The 21,408-nt window shown below is 42.0% G+C and overlaps 3 protein-coding genes across 14 annotated transcripts; 1 reads left to right on the top strand and 2 right to left on the bottom strand.

Moving 5' to 3' along the window:
* Positions 1-32: 32 nt before the first annotated feature.
* LOC105449260 (mimitin, mitochondrial) lies at positions 33-1,296 on the bottom strand. The gene is made up of 2 exons (XM_011688369.1): positions 909-1,296; positions 33-625 (listed from the first exon to the last, which is right to left on the bottom strand). Exon 2 carries the CDS (start codon positions 616-618, stop codon positions 160-162), a length of 459 nt encoding a protein of 152 aa, XP_011686671.1. The 5' UTR covers positions 619-625; positions 909-1,296; the 3' UTR covers positions 33-159.
* Positions 1,297-1,474: 178 nt separating this feature from the next.
* Positions 1,475-17,354, top strand: LOC105449258 (serine/threonine-protein kinase 10). 8 transcript variants are annotated; one of them, XR_974318.1, is made up of 13 exons: positions 1,475-1,900; positions 4,303-4,990; positions 5,077-5,241; positions 5,412-5,610; positions 5,696-5,826; positions 5,925-6,248; positions 8,017-8,101; positions 8,182-8,333; positions 8,431-8,957; positions 9,077-9,600; positions 10,096-12,338; positions 12,938-14,500; positions 14,738-14,830. XR_974318.1 is itself a non-coding variant. In XM_011688362.1 (13 exons), the coding sequence occupies exons 2-13, from the start codon at positions 4,832-4,834 to the stop codon at positions 14,743-14,745; spliced, it is 4,596 nt and encodes a 1,531-aa protein (XP_011686664.1). In that variant the 5' UTR covers positions 1,475-1,900; positions 4,303-4,831; the 3' UTR covers positions 14,746-14,809. The 8 variants fall into 8 exon arrangements, 3 of the variants coding, with proteins under 3 accessions (XP_011686664.1, XP_011686661.1, XP_011686662.1); XM_011688362.1 differs by having other exon boundaries at positions 12,938-13,016; positions 14,738-14,809; XR_974322.1 differs by lacking the exon at positions 1,475-1,900 and adding an exon at positions 2,228-2,284.
* A 462-nt stretch (positions 17,355-17,816) lies between these two features.
* LOC105449259 lies at positions 17,817-21,397 on the bottom strand. 5 transcript variants are annotated; one of them, XM_011688368.1, is made up of 5 exons: positions 20,552-21,397; positions 20,407-20,459; positions 19,715-19,915; positions 19,228-19,429; positions 17,817-19,133 (listed from the first exon to the last, which is right to left on the bottom strand). In XM_011688368.1, the coding sequence occupies exons 3-5, from the start codon at positions 19,909-19,911 to the stop codon at positions 18,900-18,902; spliced, it is 633 nt and encodes a 210-aa protein (XP_011686670.1). In that variant the 5' UTR covers positions 19,912-19,915; positions 20,407-20,459; positions 20,552-21,397; the 3' UTR covers positions 17,817-18,899. The 5 variants fall into 5 exon arrangements, with proteins under 5 accessions (XP_011686670.1, XP_011686667.1, XP_011686666.1 ...); XM_011688365.1 differs by having other exon boundaries at positions 20,407-21,397; XM_011688364.1 differs by having other exon boundaries at positions 19,715-20,459.
* Between the last annotated feature and the right edge of the window lie 11 nt (positions 21,398-21,408).

Below are 21,408 nucleotides of genomic sequence, written 5' to 3'. Positions count from 1 at the left end.
ATCTAAACAGGTCTGATGTTAGAAGATAACTCTTTTTTTTTCAATTATTCCTCCAGGAATTCTGTCAAATACTTTATTGCATAAATAGAAAGTAATTGTAAACTTTCCACTAGGAATACGTTTTTTTTTTATGTGAGACATACTACGTCTCCATTTTATCTATTTATACGAGTCCTTCGGTTTGTAGCCGCTGCCAAATTCCTTGTAATCTTCGTAGATCGGAAAATTTCCCGAAGTGGTCTGCGAGGCGGAGGGCGCGGGGAGACTTTTGGCGTCTCCGCTCTCGGAGCGGCTCCCCGCCGTAAGTTTCGCCGCGTTCTCCTTCTTGGCCTGTGCCACTTGGTAATTCGCCTCTACCTCCTCGCGCGTGGGCGGCTCTTTCCTACGGTATCTCAGCCAGGCCTCCCATTCCGCGGGCAGCTCCTGCTCGAAGTCGTCCTTGTTGACCGGCACGAAGTACCGCGGCGGCCTTTTCCGGGCGGAATAGCGAATCTCCTCCTCGTAGTACCTCGTGCCGTAGTAATCCTCGCCCATCAGCTTGCGACGGGCGAAGCGAGGCTTCATCGCGGACAAGAAAGTCTTCCAAAGGATCTGCATGACGCCACGCTCTTTGGCCATGCTGTCGCTAAATTATAAACAAAGAGAACAATTGTATATATATTTTTTTTATACACGTGAAACATGCGATATGTTAAGCAATTAAATAGCGAGAAAATATTTATTAAAAATCTTAACGCTGATCATAATTTTGCAAGTGACAGGTTCATAACCTCGAAACACAATGCTGTGTTCAACCATAAATAATTTAGGATAGAACGAATAGCCACATAATTGTAATTTATTTTAAAGAATTAGAATTTTAAGTAATTTTCAATCAATATAAATCAGATGTATGTCAAATCACATACCGTTCGCTGTATGCAGAAATTATGCGACCTTCTTTTAGGTTAGAACAAGTCCTTCGAGGGCTTCGAGACAGGTTTGTTTTTTGTAACTGCACTACAAAGGTGTTGCACTTTCGAGTGTAAAACTTAAAGTGGCACTTAAAAATGAAATAGGTTTATAGAGTTTTTAAATATTGAACAGAGAGAAAAGATGGAAAGAGGTGTAAATATTTAGCTCAACTATCTCTCGGCTCCAATACTGATGAATTTATTGTATAAAATTCAGATAGAGAAAGAACAAACTTCGAGGATAAGAATTTCGAGATAACTTCCCGACAGGCCGATTAACAGTCTTTTCGTTCTCTTATTCCGAACTTGGACCGTATTCCCGACGACGGAATAAAATGGCAGCGCGCGCGCTGCCACGTCTGGGGGTCCGCGGGGTCGCGCGCGGGGCCCCTCGCGTCCCGCGCCACCCGTGCACGGCACTGGCCCATCACTCGATACGTCACTTCCAGAGGCGCGCGGCGCGCGGCGGTGGAGCGCGTCTCGTGGTGTGTGCGGCACGCACGAAAGGCCCGCGCGCGTGCGTGAGCGAGCGCTGCGAGCGTGGTGGTGACTGGCGGTGGTGAGAGGAGCAGTAGATTGAAAATGGCCGTGTACGTGCCTAGCTCAGCCGCAGAGATCGCCGATCCCCGCGTGAGATAGCTCCTGCCGCGGGCCCGCGCGACGGAACGCAACCTGCACGCGCGTGTGTAAATAGTGTGTGCCGTCGCTCGTCGATCTCCGTCTCTCCTCTCTCTCTCTTTCTCTCTTCCTCCCTCCCTCCCTCTCCCTCTTTCCTATGAACAGACCCCGCAAAACGAGACGACGCACGGCGTCGACCAGCTAGCGGCTACATTCCGGCGGATTTCGCAGCGGTAGAACGCAGAGGGGCGGAGGAGGAGGGGAGCGATCATCGTGTCCAGAGATCCCCGGGACTGGAGTCCGGACCCTCGTCCTGTCACCGATCGCAGGTAAGCGAGACACCAGCGGCAGCACGCGAGCGCCGCTGCGCTCGTCCGCGAGGAACGTCCGGGAATCCTCATTCCCCCAGGTTCGGTCGCGGATGACGGGTGGACGACGGACGGCCGTCTGTCCGCCCTGAAGTTGCACGCGGGACACCGCGTCGTCGCTGTCTCGCCTGAAGTGACATAAAGTGAGCGCGACACCACGGCGTTTCCCTCTTCTCTCCTCTCTCTCTCTCTCTCTTTCTCGCGACGTCGGGATCGGGAGAATCGGGACGTGGACTAGGTGCTCCTTCTAGATGCACCCTCTTGCACTTTCTATACGCGCGGAATGAAGTCATTCGCGTTCGTATCTCGGCCGCGGTGGGCGAGGCGAGGGGGAGATTGTCGCAGGTAGGCGATGCGGTGAAAGAGTGAGAGAAAAAGAGATAGAGAGAGAAAGAAGTAGGCGCAGCCGCGAAAGACAGTCCCGTCTAGCCTCCACGAGACGGACACGAGCGCGACGTGTCGTTTACGCGATCTCGGGCCGCCCATCCCGAACGTCATCGTTGCATCGTCGTCGTCGTCGTCGTCGTCGTCGTCACCGACGACGACGACTATCTCTCTCTCTCGCGTCAACGGCCGTACGTAGCCCGATTTCCCGTGCGTGTCGGGGCGTGTTCGTGGCTCGAGAGGAACTCTTCTAACCGCTTTCGCGCGAGCGGATGGATCACGGAGCAGGAGCTCTGTGCGAGCAGAAGAGAGAGAGAGAGAGAGAAAGAGAGAGGGATCCTGAAAAATCAGCCGTACGGCGGCCGCATCGGCAACGCGACGGTAATGGACGTGACCTAAGGTTACTTGTCAAAATTGTGTCAAGCCGCGTGACCAAGCGTCAACACCTGTCGACGTGAGAGAGACTCGTGCTCTGTCCGTCTCCCTTCCTCTCCGCCTCCTTTCTCTCCTTATCTCTCTCTCTCTCTCCCTCTCTCTCTCTATCTTCCTCCTTTCCTTCTGGCCGTCGCTCGCGTTTCGTTCTCTCGCGATTTCTTATCGTCCGTCACGCTTCCGCGAGATACACGCGGCTACGCGAGGGGCGGCTGTCGATGGCGAGGCGAGCGTGTGTTGGACGGAGATCCCGGACGACGCGGAGTTTAAAATTGGGACGTGGGATATCTTTAAAGTGTCCTCTAGACATCTTTCAGACGTCGCAAAGGTGTCTTCCCCAAAGACATCCTCTCTCTCTCTCTCGGACACGTCTCGTGTCCCGATTTTGGACTTTGTATTGCCTCGGAGATCGTGGCCGCGCCGCGCTAAAGGATTACGATCGCGATGCGGTGACGCGGCTCGCGATCGCACGGCGTTTACGCGCCGCAGTACCGCAACGGTAATTCCGTTTAACGCCTCCTAATCGAATTTGCTGTCGTCGCGCGCGAGAGAGCCCGCACCGGACGTTTTGCAAGCGTCTGCCGCTGCTGCCCACGCCGAGATGCTTCCGCGAGCAGGGCATCGCCATGCAATCGCCCCTGCACGCGTTTCGCCTTTGACTCTCTCGTAGTGGCTCGCTGTGGGGCTCCTCTTCCTTCCCCTTGAAAGGAAACGTCGAACGCCGTGGAAGAGCCCGTTTCGTTGAAACGTGTTGGCGCGCGCGCGTCCTACCTGTGTGTTCGCACAGTCGGAAAATCCTTTAAAATCCCCGGCATTTAAAAATGCCTGAAATCTTTAAAGGGCCCCAGAAGAATCCCTTTAAAGTTGGAGGAGGAAAAGGGCCGTCGAATGAGAGGATCTCGCGGATTCCCGGATTTCGCGGCCGAGAACTCGAATTCTTAATATTTACGAATATTACTAATTGTTACGAGGAAGCGTCTCAGCTGCGCATATCCTCGATAATACAACCGACTGACTGCAGATAGCAGATTTTTCTGTTTGTTTTTTTTTTCTTTTTAAGCTTATCGAGCGATATCAGAGTTCTCTCTAATACCCCCTTATCTCGCCTCCGTAATTTATTTGTTCGCGTAACACGTCCCTCGTCGCTTACATTCTTTTCAAAGAGCGCACCTGACTCGCCACGGTTACGCGCATTAGGATTTTATATACGTACACTTGATTTCTGGTTTCTGGCCAACTTAAGGATGGATATCTTGTTTAATGGAACGTTCCGCCGACTTCGCCCCAGTTTTCTCCGCAATGAAATTTCTGCATTATTCACCACCGCCGTTGAAATACATTAGAAACAAGTATATATTAATTACTGTTGCGCGCATCTCGCGGTATCAAAGCTGAAGAAAAAGGAAAAGATATCTCTTTATCTTCGCCTATCTTTAACAGATCGAGCGTCGAACTGTATTAACAAAACAACATTTCTAACGAATAGATAGAATTACAAGGACGATTGATAATAAATGATAATTTTTCTGTGTTTCTCTCGTTTCCAGAAGTCGACCCGACGTTCCCCGGCGCGTCTGATTAGCGAAGACCGTCAGCGATGGGTTGTCGCACTCCTCTTGTCCGTGCCCGCGGTGGTCCGAGTCCCGCGACGATAATCGATTAGGAAGTGCGGCCTATAAGAGATTCACAAAGATGCGGGAGTGGTGCGGCACGGTCCCCTGGTGTCCAGCAGGGATCTAAGGAGAACGAACATCTCCGCGCCTTCGAAGAACTTGATACAGGCCGACGTGTTAAAATAATGCGGACTACGTAAAGTGACATTGTTTTAAGTACCACACATACCACACACATTTGCAGTGCTGAGAAAAATAGTTACTGAGCTCTTTTGAGCGCCGACTATATAGTTATATTTTACTACAGATTTAATACGGTTGTTGATAGTTTACACCTTGTACAGCGGGGGAGAGCGTTTGTTAAGGCTTTTTTTTCCGCAACAGTGTGTTCAAATTGCAATAATAATAGTCCGGTTTGAGTACACATTTTCGCGAGTGCGTGTTTCAATATACAACTACCAAAATGTCGTTCCTGTCGAATCTGCGGAAGGCCTTCCACTTCGGTGGCAATGATGCGAAGAAGAAGAAGTTGTACAATAACATCAAGATGGACTGCAATCCGGAAGAGTTTTGGGAGATGGTGGGCGAACTGGGTGACGGCGCGTTCGGTAAAGTTTACAAGGTAATACACCGTTTCGAGAGAGGCCAGGTCTGCGCTCGAGGTCTGTCGGTGCTCCTTTTTTAAACAATTGTTTTTAAACAATTCAGGCACAGCACAAGCAGTCCAACCAGCTTGCCGCCGCGAAAATGTGCGCGCTGGAGGGAGAGGACGATCTTAGCGATTTCATGATCGAGATAGACATTTTGTCGGAGTGCAAGCATCCCAATATCGTTGAACTACACGAGGCTTACTTTATTGAGGGAAAATTATGGGTATGTTTCATGCTTGTTCTAATATATTAAGTATGTTTCTATTACAATTGGTATTTATAGCGAAGGCTTTCTTTTGTAAACGAAACAATTATTTTTGCGACGAAATTAAATAATCACTCTGAAAAAAAGAAACCGAAGAAACAGGGAAACGTTTTTTTTATTTTTTACAGATGTTAATTGAGTATTGCGACGGCGGTGCTGTGGATTCCATAATGGTCGAGTTGGAGAAGGCACTAACAGAAATGCAAATAGCATACATCTGCCAGCACATGACGAAAGGTCTTATCTTCCTACACAAGTCCAAAATCGTACACAGGGATTTGAAGGCGGGAAATGTCTTACTGACTATGGCGGGGGGTGTTAAAATAGGTAAAAATGCTTAAAATTCAGCTTCAGTAAATTTCTTTAGATACAATTTAAAGGAATATGCAACGGATTTTATCTTTAATTACAGCTGACTTTGGCGTGTCCGCAAAAAACAAGCATACTCTGCAAAAGCACGATACGTTTATCGGAACCCCCTACTGGATGGCACCCGAGGTTGTCTTGTGCGAAACGTTCAGGGACAATCCTTACGATTTTAAAGTAGGTACTCGTGTAAATGTAAATGTATACTTTCGGTCGCTCCGACTTAAAACGATGTTGTAAGTGAACTGTCGGATTGTTTTTTTTTTTCTTTTTAGGTGGACATTTGGTCTCTTGGTATAACTCTAATAGAGTTTGCACAAATGGAACCACCGAACCACGAAATGTCGCCGATGCGTGTGCTACTTAAAATACAGAAAGGCGATCCGCCGAAACTGGATCAGCCCGGGAAATGGAGTAAGGAATTTAATGATTTTATTGCTAAAGCACTTATAAAGGACCCGACCTCACGACCCACAGCTGACGATTTGTTAAAGCATCCGTTTATAAGCCGAAATTTAGATCCAAAGCCTATCAGGGACTTGTTACTTGAATATAAGGCGGATGTGGTCGAAGAAGAGCTGGTAGATGAGGAAGCGGAGGTAGGTTCTATTTTCCACCCTGTATACCATCTTACTTTCTTTTATGTACATGTTAATTATGCAGATCATAAGCGATATGAGAGATAATACGGTAAATTATAAATTTACGAAACCGAATCTATAGCTAACATATACGAATATATACGAATTTCTTTCTATTCAAAAGAAACATGCAAGCCACTATATTCTTTGCATGAGATTTACAATAATCTAATACATGCTTCACGTAAGGAATAAACATTATCTCTAACATAGCGTTTCTTTTACATTAGTTACACTGTAGTTGCATTAATGATGGTCCGATTCACACTTTGCTCTTTCACATCTAAAGAAATTTGCTCTGGTGCGAAAGTTTATATTTTAACGCGACAGACACTTTATTTTATAATTCAAATAGTTACATAGGCACAGAGCCTCTGATAATGCAGAATTAACATGTATTACACATTGTTACATGCTTCCGTTATTATAGAAGGCCAAAAAAACGAAAAAACACAGAGAACAATATCAGCGAATTGGTAAGCTGCTTCTGTGTGAAGCATACATGTCTTACCCCTCCCCCTGTCCATGTAAAATTACGGAAGAACGTAAATTATTAGAAAGTTGATCAGATGTTGTATCAGTTAGAACCTGAAACATTCGTCCTGGCAAATATCCCTGTGAAAAATTGTGAACGCATTAGGAACACACTTGTTCAATTACTTAATATCAAGTTATCAGTTCTTAAATAAGATGTGACTGTTCGCATTTATATGACGCATGACGTGATTATCTCATTTAAATATTACAATAGTGCATGCGTTTTTTTAATTAAATCTGTCGCCAATTCTGTTTTTTTTTTTCTTTAATCTCTCTTTTAAGAAATGAATTATTAAATATGTAGGATATATAGTAATCAGTAGCAGATTATTCTTATGTATAAAAATATGTTATGATCATGATAAATGTGTTGTGATAACTTTGTTACTTTGGCTGTGCATGCGGTTCTCCTGGCCCTCGCCAACCTCATTACCCCAATGCGCGTCAGGTTAGTAGTTTGCGCCACTGCATTTCGCGAGCCCCAACAGGATCAATTAATCCTAAGCTACATAATAAATATATGAACTTAAAAGAGCTACATACGCTACTGTACTAAGAAAATTTCCATTAAGTGGCCCATGTAATACAATACAAGCTGTTTTTTCGGAAACAAATTCTTCTTCGACGTTCTTTGACCTTTTAAAGTTTGCTGGAAATTTTTGGATTGAGTGAAATGCTACAAGATATCGGAGATATCTAGATATTTTTACGCAGTGATAAAAATTCATGACAAAAAAAAGATACAAGGTTGTCTCTTTTTTCAAAAATCGATTCTTGTTCCTTTTAGGAATCTTATCATGTTTTCCTCTTTCTCCATGTATGAAAGCTTTCAACTTTAAAATTCTGAGAGAAATTATGTTACTGTGTATTTCTAATCAGTTTCCGAGAAAACAATTTGTAAAATTTGTGGACCACTACATAATTATATAATTACGTACAGCATGAGATAACATTTTCTCTATTTTATTGTTTCATAATTTTTTATACTTGATATCGAAACGATGAACTGCAAAATTTACGATTGCAATCTGCGAACTTTGGCATTGATTAACATTTCTATCTATGTGTATCTGGTTACATGTTACTTATATCATTTGTCAATTGAAATCAAATGATTTATAATTGAAAGGAGATCTTTATCTGTATTTCTTAAATTCCGTATTTAATTTTGTGTACGTTAATATTTCAGGAGCAGCGCACGTCTCAGCTTCCTCTGGAGTTGGATCAAATCACAGATGACTCCGCACCCACGCGTCTTGATGCTGATGTTAAGAGTGAGTGTTACAAAACTACGAGTCTAACAGTAAGATATAACATTACACGATGTATAAATACTTTACTCTCCATCTTTTAGTTCCCGAGAAAGAAAATCTCGTGGCAGTGAAGAAAGAGGAGAGCCACAAGCGCGAGATGAATCGGGACGGTGAGAAGGAGGACAAGAACAAGAGATTGCGTAAGGCTGAGTCCAAAGAGAACATACAGCCGCCTCCTGTCGAGAAGAAGCAGGTACCTGACAACAATCAATTAGCTCAGCTTAATTAGCAGCCCATCGGTCGCGCAGAGAATGAATGTTTGTTAATAACGTGCAATTATTTTGCGTTAGGCACCTAAGCCACCGAGCGAGACGAGTGAGCGCAGATTATCTCGAGATAAAGGGCCGGCGCCCCCGCCGCCGCCCATGCGTCAAGATAGCGAGGAGAAGCGGAAGAGGGACGAGGAGCGAGAGAACATTCCGAAAACCGTCGAGAAAGTCGTAAACCTGGCGGACAAACAGAAATCTACGGAGGACAGGCCGCATACCGATAAGTCGTCGCAGAACGAAAAGGTGGCGGATCAACGGGTGACAAATCTCAAGGAGCAAAAGAACTTGGAGACTGAGGATCAGACGAAAAATGAATTGGACAGTTCCGAGAGGGTGAAGAAGGTGGAGAGCGAGGGCAACGGCAAATTGTTCGATAATATAAGAAAATTCGAGAGTCAGCAGAAGTTGATGAACAATAAGTCGAGTTCCGCCTCGAAGAAACAATTGGGGATCAATGAGAAGCGCAAGTCGGCGCCCGTGAAGCCAGAGATGATCGAGGACTTGTCCAAGATAATATACAAGCAGTCATCTTTTGAGGATAAGAACAGGTGAGAATATTTTCCGTTTACTTTTTAATTGTCAGAGTTTAGCTTCATAAATTGAACTTTGGAACGCCGATCTAAAACAAGAAAACTATTTATCGTGAATTAATTGTGTTTCCATTTAGAATGAAAAATAAGCTGTCGTCCGTTGACGACGTAACGAATTACGAATTGCAATCTCGGGACAAGGAGGTTTACAAGAGCTTGGATGAGAAGCGGAAGTCCGTCGGGGAGAAATTGAACGCCGTGTTGGAGAAGCGATTGTCCATGGACGCTAAGAAAAGAATAAGCGACGGTTCTGTGGACACGCTGAAGCACATATCCGTCGCGTCGACGCTCCTGTCGGAGAAGAATAACGTCAGGGCTAGTTCCACGGAGGACATCAAGACGCAGTTTGGCGTAACGAAGACTGAGACCCACGCGAAGAGTCGCAGCGCGGGATCGTCCAGAAATGATTCTCTGGAGAGCTTCCCGAATGAGTTGCACGCTAAAATGGATAGCAGTAAGACGGATTACAATCAGGAGGACGACGACAAGGGCTTGGAGAGGCAGGATCCGGGAATTAACGTGTCGGTGATTACGTCGACGCCGATCAGAAGCAGGAGCGGTTCGAGGAGAAGCAGCGGGGACAACATAGTCGTTATTACTGGTAAATTTTAGATAGTACACCACTTTATCAACATTTTTCAACCTTTCTGAATTTGCGACGTCAATAAGCAATCAAATTTATTATCATTAAGTGTATACGCTTCTAACGCTCAGAAATGTAAAATAAAGTCGTAAAGTTTTTATTTTATTGTTTTAAAAGTGATTCTGTTACAATAACGATATCGCTTGGTTAAAATGAACTTCTAACGCTCAGAAATGTAAAATAAAGTCGTAAAGTTTTTATTTTACTGTTTTAAAAGTGATTCTGTTACAATAACGATATCGCTTGGTTAAAATGAAAGTAAACACAATTTATAATTTAGGTAACAATTTCAGTTTTACAATTTTTTTAAATACTTTTTACTTCGCTCTTTATTTTTAAGTTTTTTTTTGTTTTGTTTTTACCTTCTCTAAAATTTTCATGGCACCCTTGGAGATTGTTTGCATATCGGTTTGCATGTCTTAGACTAATTTTTGCTTATACGTCACGTTGCAGGAAAAGCTCAACCCGAGCAGGAAGTACGCTTAAATACATCAACCGTCCACATCACTACCGATACGCCAGATATGTCGAACAGTCTAGCGAGTAACATAAGCCAAGTGACCGTCGTGACCACGCATCCGCCCGTATTGGTGGACGCGCCCTCGACGACGGCCGCGGCGACGACGGCGCCTCTTCCGCGCCGCACCTCGCCGACGTCGGAGGTCGTTATCGTCGCCAACGAGATGAACAAGACTCAGGTGAACGATAATTCTATCGACGACGACGCGTTTCCTAGTCTGGACAGTCTGGAATACACGCCGCAGGAACAGCCTATCGTACTTACCGACGTGTCCAAGAGAATCGGCAAGAAGCTGGACGAGTCGGAGGTGGTCATAGTGAGCCCGATCGTGGACGAGTTGCAGGACACCAGTCATGTCTCGGTGGTCACCGTCGGCGAGGACAAGGAGCGGGTGAAGGACTCGTCGAGATCCAAGAAGCACCACGTCGTTCGTACCGGCTCGTCTCACAGCGATCTGAGCTCGAACGAGCGATCGAGCCTGAGGAGCGACAGCGGGGACGAGAGCGGCAAGGTGATAGTCGCCAGCACGACCGTCGAGTCCCCGGATATAGACGACTACGAGAGAAACGCGAAGAAGCTGAACGGACTGATCAAAAACGAGATGCCGCATCACGCCGACGATAGGATCGTGAAGGCGGTCCGACCGAAGGAGATTAACGTCAAGAGTTTCAGTAAGGAGAAACGAGTCTCCCCGGACAGCTTCGAGGGCTCCAGATCCCAGAGCGATTCCAGTTCTATAAGATCGCACACGCCGAGCAAGAGCATCGATCGTTCCGACGCCGAGTCCATCTCGACGACGATCAGCCAGGACAGCAGGGAATCGAACAAGGAAAATCGTCTGAATCAACCGCAACATCCGGAGGTGAGCGAGGAGGTCGTCCTACGTCGAAAGCCCGATTACAATCGCGAGATGTCCCGGCCGACCAGAACGAAGGAGGACATACAGATGATGAATCTGAAGAAGAAGACGAGGAAGCGCACGAGGAAGTTCGAGATCGACGGCGTCATGATGACGACGACGACCTCGAAGGTGATATACGGCGACGACGAGAACGGCAAGATATACGACGATCAGATATTCAGGAAGCAGGAACTGCGGGAATTGAAGATGCTACAGAAGATGGAGCAGAAGCAGTACCAGGATCTGTCTCAGAAGGCTCAGTTTAACAAGGACCAGCAGGAGAAGCGATTCGAGCAGGAGCGACAGATCCTGGAGCGGAGTGCCGAGGCGGATTTGGAGGCACTAGCCCGGCAGCAGCGACAGCAAATCGAGCGCGCCGAGGCGCAGCAGGAGGTCGACCTGCGACTGTCGTCCAAGAAGATCCGCAGCGAGCAGGAGAGGGAGCTCAAGCTATTCCGCGAGGGCCTGAAGCAGGAGTTAAGATTGCTCAAGCAAGAGATAGACTTGATGCCAAAGGACAAGAGGAAGAGCGCGTTCAAGATACGGAAGGAGAAGCTCGAGGCGGAGCACGAGGAGCGGGAGAAGCTCTTCCTGGAGAAGCTCAACGAGAGCCACGAGATGTCGCTGAGACGACTGTCGGACAGCCATCGCGAGAAGATTGCGCTGATGGAGCGGCAGTTCTTGCAGCAGAAGCAGCAGCTGATGCGCGGCAGGGAGGCGGCGATCTGGGAGCAGGAGGAGCGGCAGATACACGAGCGGCAGCAACTGCTCAAGAAACAGCTCAAGGACATCTTCTTCCTGCAGAGACATCAGATGCTCATACGGCACGAGAAGGAGCTGGAGCAGATGAAGCGGATGAATCAGCGGAAGGAGGAGGAGCTGATCAAGCGGCAGACGGTGGAGCGTAGGAACCTGCCGAAGAGGATTCGCAACGAGATGAAGGCGCGCGAGATGATGTTCCGCGAGTCGATGAGGATCTCGATGTCGTCCGTCCTCGCGCCGGATCCCGACGCCGAGCGGGAGAAGCTGAAGAAGTTTCAGGAGAACGAGAAGAAGAGGTACAGGGCGGAGCAGCAGAGATTCGAACTGAAGCATTCCAGGCAGCTCGAGGAGGTCAGGGCTCAGAGCGACGCCACGATCAAGGAGCTGGAGCAGTTGCAGAACGAGAAGCGGAAGATGCTGATGGAGCACGAGACGCTGAAGCTGAAGGAGCAGGAGGAGGCGTACGGGCGAGAGATCCGTGAATGGAAGGCGCTGCTTAAGCCACGAAAGCAGGTAATTACGCTCGGAGCTTGAATAATGTTATCTTAAAGTTAGTATCTTCGTCTTTTTCTTATCGATGTGTTTCTTGGGTGCAAAAATCTTTGATCTTTGCGGCCTAATTTAGTATACATGTAACTGCCTTTTAATTCTCTATTGGTTTTTAGCGCGATGTGCTTTACTTTCAAAATTACGTTTTTATTTTTGCGCATTTCCGTAATAGTGTGAGAATTTGAGTTTGAGTCGAAGGTCGGCGCAAACCGACGCACAGAAATTCACGGGAGTAACGCGGAGCCAGGGAGATAAACAAATTTCGATCGTTTGTTTTTTTTTTNTTTTTTTTTTTTTTTTTTTTTTTTTAATGACAGAGATGTTCGCTTTTGCATTCAAGCTTGCGTCGCTTTGCGCTGAGCTTAACTTGCATGACTAATCAATTAATGTAACGAGGTCGCTGTAAAACAAGATGAGAAAAGTAATTGGCAAGAACGCGGAACGCGGGAAGAAAAAATACGAATTCGTATAGTTTAATGTAAACTTGAAACGCGCGAAGCACTCGAACTCCCTAGGCCCCACGACACAAGTCTGAAATAAAGTTGTTGATGTACCTGTTATAGAAGATAGAAGCTGATCTGGCGGCTGAAATGGAAGCATTGGAAAAGCGCTACCAAGACTATTTGCCTTCTGGTCTTAGCGGTCTCTCCTTTCCTCCTTTCGACTATTCTAAACCCGTGATCTCCGACACTTGGAGGAGATCGCCACGCTTGCCGCGCTTGCCACGTTCCACTCCCACCTCCCCGTCTTTCACCATACCCAGAGTGTCGCTGAAGATGAGCGGTTCGGATTCGGGTACCTTCGTGACGAACGGCACGATCTCACGAAGTTACTCCAAGCCAGACCTAGTGCCATTCTCCCGTAGATAGTGTCCAAGTCATTCGCAATCATTTCGTTTGTGTCACACTTTATTTGACGGGGGGAAGTTTCACGTACGCACGCGCACGTAACGTATAATATCTATCACATTAATCCTACTTCGTATCTTCCTGCGACAGCAGAGAGAGAGAGTTACATTTTTCCAAATTATAATTGCGTAACTTTGGAAGACAATTTTGGGAAATACATTTGCCAAAGTACATTGCGATCTTTTTCATTACTGTTTTTCTCGCGAGACGTGAGACTTCCTTGCTTACATGGCACTTCCCTGATCATAAATAACTCAATAATCTTCTCTGCTTCACTCACAGGCGCTTTACTACTAACGCAATAACTGTAATATTTGTATCAATTGTTGCATATATACATGTAGATAGTGTTACATATATTTTTATGCAATTATCCAAGGAATAGCTAACATAACTTAGAAAGAGATAGATAAATAACTATGTTTTCCGTTTAAATTTATGGGACATGTGTGACGGAAATCGTATTATGTAATAAATTAATTTATTTTTTTGTGAATCATCATCGATTCCAAGTCTAGGAAAGTATGCACGGATCGGCTAAGATCTTCATGCTTCCCGAGGCCTATGTAATATTTACGTTCTGTTCTATAGGATATACATAATATGTATGTATGTTAGCGTTCTATTCCCTGTTTATTTTCATCTTCACTCAATTACATAATTTTCTGTCCGTCTGTAGTTGACAAAAAAGTTGATCGATGAACGGAATCGCGAAGAAGCTCTATTAATTAATTTGTACAAGGCTATGTTAATTAATTTTCTAATACGCAAATACAAAATTGAATTACGATCATTAAAGAGGAATATCTTGTGAAATAACGTGGCTAAAAAAAAAAATGATATAACTGTATGTATACTCTTGAGATTGTGTGTGTTTAGAGGAAAAGTTTTTCATCGCTGTAGTTGTCTCGTCCATGTGGTCGTATATCATAAATTATTTGTCGCTTTATTGCGAGAGCTTAGGTATGGAAATAACAGGGTAAGTGTGGTTACCATGGGCTATGTATTAGAGTTAGCTGAATAACTTATAGAGAGCGCGGTTTCCTTGATGGGAGTCCCATAACTATGGTCGTTTAATAGACACCAATTAGACACTCAAGTTTGTATTACAGTCCTTACTTAAATGTAAATCCCATGAGAGAAAAGATCCTAAATAGAGCTAGAAAGAGATTCCACAAGTTGGATTTCAAAGCCGTGTGACAAAAGTATAGCCACAAGGTTAGTCCACAATATTGTTGTAAAGTAAAAACGTCGGTCCACGATTTCAGACGCGTCTGCAGACATTTTCTGTAAATACAAGACACTTGACTTTGTGCGCATTTCCTTTTTTCCGGAAATCAAAACGCTTGTTATATCGCTTAATTTGGTATCGCGTTAATACATGATTTCACTAATCTGTGCGCGCGCGTGCGTGTGTGTAAATAAATTTTCTAACGTCCCTTTCTCGCATTGCAGAAACTTGAGGAGCAGTTCGCGTTACAATTAGAGGAGCAGGAGACGATTTACGGGCCTAGCGCGATACCACTGTGCTTGCCGGCTGATCTTCCTGATCTGACACACCACACGACTGAGTCTACGCGTAGCTCGCTGTCTTCCGTGAGCGAGGGCTGAGCGCGTTCGAGGATACGGGAAGGCTCTTGTACAATCCGCGTAGCTACGCGTACGTCCTTAGATCCGAGCGTCTTTAATTGAAATGCACGGGACGATCGGTGTCATCTTCACCGATCGTCACCGACTATTTGTACATATCGCGATAATCCTCGTTTTGGAACTGAATATTAAATAATTTTTACCTTTACGGTGCGGCTGTTGTTTGTATGTATGAATAATCGAGCCGCCGGGAACAACCGGCCGGCGGTTGTAATAACAACGGTATTTCGAAATTTTTTTTACACGTCGCATTTTGTAATTTCGCGGATAACGTTGGGATCAGTGTCGTCCTACAGTCGCGGCGTCCCTGAATTAAAAATGTTCAATTTTGAGATTTGTCGTTGAAACCAGGAGCGCCGATCTTTGGTACGACGAAGTGTAGAGCTTCCGAATTCTGAGTATTTCGCGTATTTATTACTGCGGAAATCAGAGTTCACGCGAAAAATATGTTGCCTAAAAAAAAAATTAATAAATATCTGTACAGATTGTTATGTAATTTATATATTGCGATGTAACGACACACGCATTGGTAAAACTGAAATTAATCCGCCCATGTCTGATCTTGGAATCTTGTTGTTACAATGCGAGACAAGCACTGATATTCCTTAGATCGTGGAAAGTGAAAATGTAACGAGCCTTTTGTGCGCATTATGTACGCACTATCGCCCATAATTCTAATGGATTGTACAAGTAGTAGAAAAACGAAATCTATAATATCGATTCAAGAATAATTGGAGATAATTCAATGAACATTACCTCAATTATTTAAATTTAGAATAATAATTGCAATTAATATACAACAAAAACGACAGTTAATTGTTCTAATAAATTATTACTTGTGTCAACAGTATGAACACGTGCTTAGTTTTTAAAATTGTGAACCAAAGCATAAAATATCTGTTATAATTATGAGCGATAGTGTATGTATCGTATAACAGTTAACTTCGTTAACGCGTCGGTGCAATTAGTAATAGTTTTGAGGGAGGATAGCTGTGTTGTGTATGTATGTTTATAGAAGGCGAGAAAGAGAGTATGTAATGATTTTACGGCTATACATATACAATTTACACAGGCACGGAATGTATATTTTCTATATTTTAAAGAATTATATCCGTATACCAATCAATTCAATTCGCGATCGAGTGAGCGGAGGGGCGTAAAGAAAAATTTTATAGTGTTGCGTGTAATTATACGATGGCGGTAGGCGCGGCAGAATGATGCAAATCACGGAATTTATTTTAATCATGATTTCGAGGTATTATTATTATTATATCCATAGAATCGTTGAATGTACATGGTAAAAGTTCATGTAACGATGTTAGGCTGTAGTCACCATGTTCGGTTATAGTTACGTTATTTATAACAAAAGGAAGAGTTTATAGTAGCAACGCGAGTATTCTACTTCAGACGAATATTTTAGCGAATATCCGGTAAACACTCGGATTACTTTGTTCCTTGGATCGCTTTCGATATTTTTTTTTTTCTCCAATACGGAAAACGATACGATATTATGCGTTTGAAATCATCAGTTCGTACAAAATCGTACAAATGCGAAAAAATATGTATTCCCAAATTTAACGACATTGCACGACATTGTCTATCACGCCATTATACGTTTCAATGTACAATTTCACAATTCTCCGAAACACATGTAATTGTACGTTTAAATTTGAACGCATTATTTGAAAATGAGAAACTGCCATTTATAAAGCTAAAAAACGACGTTTATGAAAGACGCTTCAAGAAAAAAAAAGCCGCTTTTGTGGGAAACACTTCGCACTGATAACGAATACGATGCTGCTACTTATGGATAGGGTATGATAATTATTACGTGATTATATTAATGAGAAACAAAGTAATCTAGTTTTACATTGTACTAAAAATCAAAGGATAACACCAAATATATATACACATCGTACGTTTGCATGGCTGTGTAGCCTGATGACGTCCTAGAGAATCTCTCTTACGATACAATGCATACTTAAAACGAGCATGCGTGGCTAATGCAAGCTGTAGATAAAAGAGTACTTGTAAAAAAAAAGGAACACCTTTTTTTATTGTAAATTAATCTCGCTGCGAAGTCGATTAGTTTTTCAATGTATATATGCGGAATGTCTTAGACTCACCGAATCTGTTTTTCAATGGATTTAAAAAAAAAAAGATAAATGAACTCGTTTACGAAGGTGTGTATGTGTGTGTGTGTGTGTGTGTGTCTGTATGTATGTGTAAGACTGAAAGAAAATGCGACGGAGACGAAAGACATCCTGCATATATGAACATAATTATTCGGAGAGTTTCGTGTACATAGGATTCTGATAAATTGTTTAAATATTAAGGAACTGTAATCTAGTATAAATATCATGTTACAATGATTCATTGAAGAGCAAATTTCTTTCCTTCTTCAATAAAACTCTACCGTGCATATCTCTTTTATATCACGACAAGATTAATTCTGTAGAACAAACTTATATCGTATACTACTTCTATGTCGCCGTCGATTATTAAACGATTTTATTGATATTACAAAATCATTGACGCTCCCTTATGTGGCACGAATATGAATGTAAATTATTCATCATGTTAATTTACTTGTAAGTATTTGTTGAAAATACATGAATTTCGAAAGCGTGCGCTTTTATTGAACGTCACTGAGAGATCTTAAGATAAGCATTATTGTGCGAGACTCGAATAGTCTCTTTGCTTTTCGAATATTAATATTTTTCAAAAATTGAAGATGCCTCTACACAAAATTAAACTCTAGAGAGAAGAATGCTTAATATTTTACTTTTCTCGTGGCTGAAAATTCTAATGCGACAAAAATTCAGAAAAAAAGGAATAAATTAAATGGAGATTAAAATTAAATCTATATTGATAAAAATGGATATATCAACTGTGATTAAATTTTAATGTTAGAACTAATTACATTCGACTGCTACTTAAGTCCTAATAGGTTTAATTAATACATGCATACGCGCGATTGAGGTCATAACTTCAATCTATCGACATCGAAAACGAAAATGACAAACTGCAATTATAACTTTTTAAACTTGATTATTATATAAAGTGGTCGTATAATTTAGAGTTATTGTTTGTTAATAAATAAAATAATGGGCTATAAGCTAGAGCAAGATTATTTAATGCTTTAATATAAGGCACATCAAAAAGCAATTATACAAGAGATATACTTAACAAATATATATCGCTATTTACATTTATACTTATATTTATATTAAAGTTTGAACTTCCATTGGTTGCTGCTAAGTTTCTTTTCATGCGCAGCAAATGCGGTGGAAGCGATTCTAAAAAATTTAAATCACGTGACATTTTGCTGCTGCTGCGTATGAAAAGGCAGCTATACGTTTACGTAAAATCTTTGTACTTTGACCTATGACTACGACCTATGTACACATTTGTCCGATACAATAAAGGTCCATCTACAATGAGAGGAGTAAATCGTAACCCATAAGAAATTGATCAATCACAATCGAATATAAAAAGAATAATTGGCTGTAATTGGTCCATTTCTTACGGTTTACGACTTATTCCTCTCATTGTAGATGGACCTTAACAGATAAGTAATACTGTGGATTCGATAAGAGTAAATCAATAAATTCAACGTGTGAATAAAACGTAGTTCAGTAGTAACAATTATTCGTAGAAGTGATCGCGAAAAAATTTCTGATGTAATTGCTTATAAATTGTCTGCACATATGTATGTATATTCCTATATCTTCTTGCATTTCATTGGAGCCAGCCCAAAGAGAAAAGTTCTGCGACGATACCTACACAAAGACTCAGTATTTCGCGGAATCTACCCACTGGTTATACTGTGCAGCTACTGTATTGTTGCGTACTACGATAGCTGTGATGATTTCAGATCACAGCCTAAGTTGCCGACAAGTTGCTGGCAAGTTGTTATCCAAACTTGTCGTATTATAAGAACGTCAACTTGCCAGCAAATGCAGACTCACTCACTCAGCCCAGGACAGCACCAATTCTGACAGTAAATACAGCAACATATGTTCGTAATTACGGTTGCAACATATTTTCCAAGGAATGTTCCAATGTTGACGGAAACAAGATGAACAGAAAAAGCACAACACGCTGCTATATAGACTGTGTATCGCCCGAAGCACCGAGTACATCCTAGTTCTTGACAAAGAGTATAACAATCCTTTTTCAATTCTTCTTCACTATCAGTCTGTAAAAAATAAATTTTCTAGATAAATTTGAGATCAATTTTAAATAAAATTCGGCGGAAATATTGTAAAAATATCCCATGTTTTTGTCCTTACCTCCGATTTATCTGAATCTTTATCCGATTCTTCGTCTTTTACAAGTGCTTCTTTATCGGATTCCAATAGAACTGGAGTTAATGGTTCCACGATATCTTGTTCTTCATCGGACGGCAAATCATTTGCTTCGTTTGTTTGTTGATCTTGAGACGTGACCCTCATCGATTCATCACTCTGTAAATTAGATGACTCCGTCTTTTTTCTACGCATAAAAAGAGCTAATTAAATCAAACGCACATCTACCAAGCCGTTAATTAGCGCTTGAGAGGATATCATTCTAGAGCGCGCTACAAATAAAGCAATCAATCATCATATAAATCATTAACTTTAATATTGGTTTAACTTAATTACTTTTTATCTTTTTCTAGTTTCAAGAATTAGAAAAAAATAAGGAATAAATTAAATAAAGATCAAAGTTAAACCTACATAAAAATGGTATATAAATAGCAACTGAATGTGATTAGATTTGAAAGTTAGAACCAATTACATTTTACTGCTACATCTGTCATTTGACTGCTCCTCTTCTTTTACAATTAGTGTGCCTTGTTCAGATTCCAATGGGTTTGCAGTTAATGGGTCCGCGATATTTTGTTCTTCATTGGACGGCAAATCATTTGCTTCGTTTGTTTGTTGATTTTGAGACGTGGCGCTCACCGATTCAGCACTCCGTGATTTAGACGTCATTTTTCTAGGCATAAAAAAGGCACATTAATTAAGTCAACACTTTCTACAATCTACCGAGCTGTTGGCGCTTGAAAGGATATCGATTATCCCAGAGCGCGCTACAAACAAAGCAGTTACCATGGCAATTACTTAATTAATCAATATAAATGTGAATAATTCCAATACTGATTTAACTTAATTACTTATCTTTTTCTAATTTCAAGAATGAGAAAAATATAAGGAATAAATTAAATTGAGATTAAAGATAAATCTACATTGGTATAAAAATGGATATAAATAGCAACTGAGTGTGAATTGTGATTAGATTTGAAGGTTAGAACCAATTACATTCGACTGCTACTTGACTGCTCAAAATTGCAGTCAGGAATTCACGGTATATTATTTTATCGAATGTTAAACAAGGATAATATCTAGGTCTAGATCTAGAAAAAATTAGAGTCATTGTTTAACGCTAGCAAAAATTTCATTTTATTTAATAAATAATTTTATACATACATAATTTTAACCTCAAATCTATACCATATCAAATTTGATCGAGGGTGGATTTACTGAAATTATTGTTATATTTAGGATTATTTGATATACAATATATACATAATAAAAAAATACATATAAATATATGAAATAATTTTTGGTGTACCACACGCTCGGTTTATGTAGGTGCCATCGTAAAATATCACGAATATTGCTCGGCACACGTCGGAAATCAATTAGAAATCTGCAGTGGTCGAGCTGGTCCTTAACTCGTTGTTTATATTTCGCCGTTCATTTTCGACTTGCTGCTCTTTCGCGTTCCACACGAGCAAGTTAAACCTTTTCATCGTCGTTGGTCCTCTCGGCATTTTCGATTATAGTTCCAAAACACAATAGGTATAGCAAGCCTTAAGCTAGATCCTCATGTAGACCGATTTGACGTGATATACAACAGAAAGTATAACAAAAAATAACATTGAACGAAGTACGGAAACATGTTTACGATTAATTTATTTTTAATAAGTCCCAATAGGTCTAATTAATACATGTATACGCGCGATTGAGGTCATAACTTCAATCTATGGACATCGAAAACGTAAATGACGTACTGCAATTATAACTTTTTAAACTTGGTTATTATATAAAGTGGTCTTATAATTTAGAAAATTGTTTATTAATAAATAAAATAATGGGCTATAAGCCAGAGCAGAGTTATTTAATGCTCTAATATAAGGCACATTAAAAAGCGATTATACAAAAGATATACATAACAAATATATATCACTATTTACATTTATACTTATATTTATATTAAAGGTTGAACTTCCATTGGTTGCTGCTAAGTTTTTTTCATGCACAGCAAATGCGGTGGAAGCGGTTCAAAAAAATTTAAATCACGTGACATTTTGCTGCTGCTGCGTATGAAAAGGCAGCTATACGTATACGTAAAATCTTTGTACTTTGACCTATGACTACGACCTATGTACACATTTGTCCGATACAATAAAGGTCCATCTACAATGA

Source organism: Wasmannia auropunctata, unplaced genomic scaffold (assembly GCF_000956235.1).
Source record: "Wasmannia auropunctata unplaced genomic scaffold, wasmannia.A_1.0 LD336076.1, whole genome shotgun sequence".
Classification (NCBI taxonomy): Eukaryota; Metazoa; Arthropoda; class Insecta; order Hymenoptera; family Formicidae; genus Wasmannia; species Wasmannia auropunctata.
The sequence above is the reverse complement of the archived record's forward strand: the minus strand, read 5'-3'. Positions and strand labels throughout refer to the sequence as shown.

Excerpts from the sequence above, each read along its gene's own strand:
- LOC105449260 (XM_011688369.1), bottom strand. The coding sequence starts at position 618 with ATGGCCAAAGAGCGTGGCGTCATGCAGATCCTTTGGAAGACTTTCTTG.
- LOC105449258 (XM_011688359.1), top strand. The coding sequence starts at position 4,832 with ATGTCGTTCCTGTCGAATCTGCGGAAGGCCTTCCACTTCGGTGGCAAT. Across the intron at positions 8,334-8,430 it reads CTCCTGTCGAGAAGAAGCAG|GCACCTAAGCCACCGAGCGA; the intron begins GTACCTGACAAC and ends ATTTTGCGTTAG. Across the intron at positions 12,339-12,937 it reads TGCTTAAGCCACGAAAGCAG|AAGATAGAAGCTGATCTGGC; the intron begins GTAATTACGCTC and ends TACCTGTTATAG.
- LOC105449259 (XM_011688363.1), bottom strand. The coding sequence starts at position 19,923 with ATGCCTAGAAAAATGACGTCTAAATCACGGAGTGCTGAATCGGTGAGC. Across the intron at positions 19,430-19,714 it reads GACAGATGTAGCAGTAAAAT|AAAAAAGACGGAGTCATCTA; the intron begins GTAATTGGTTCT and ends TTTTATGCGTAG. Across the intron at positions 19,134-19,227 it reads AAGATTCAGATAAATCGGAG|ACTGATAGTGAAGAAGAATT; the intron begins GTAAGGACAAAA and ends TATTTTTTACAG.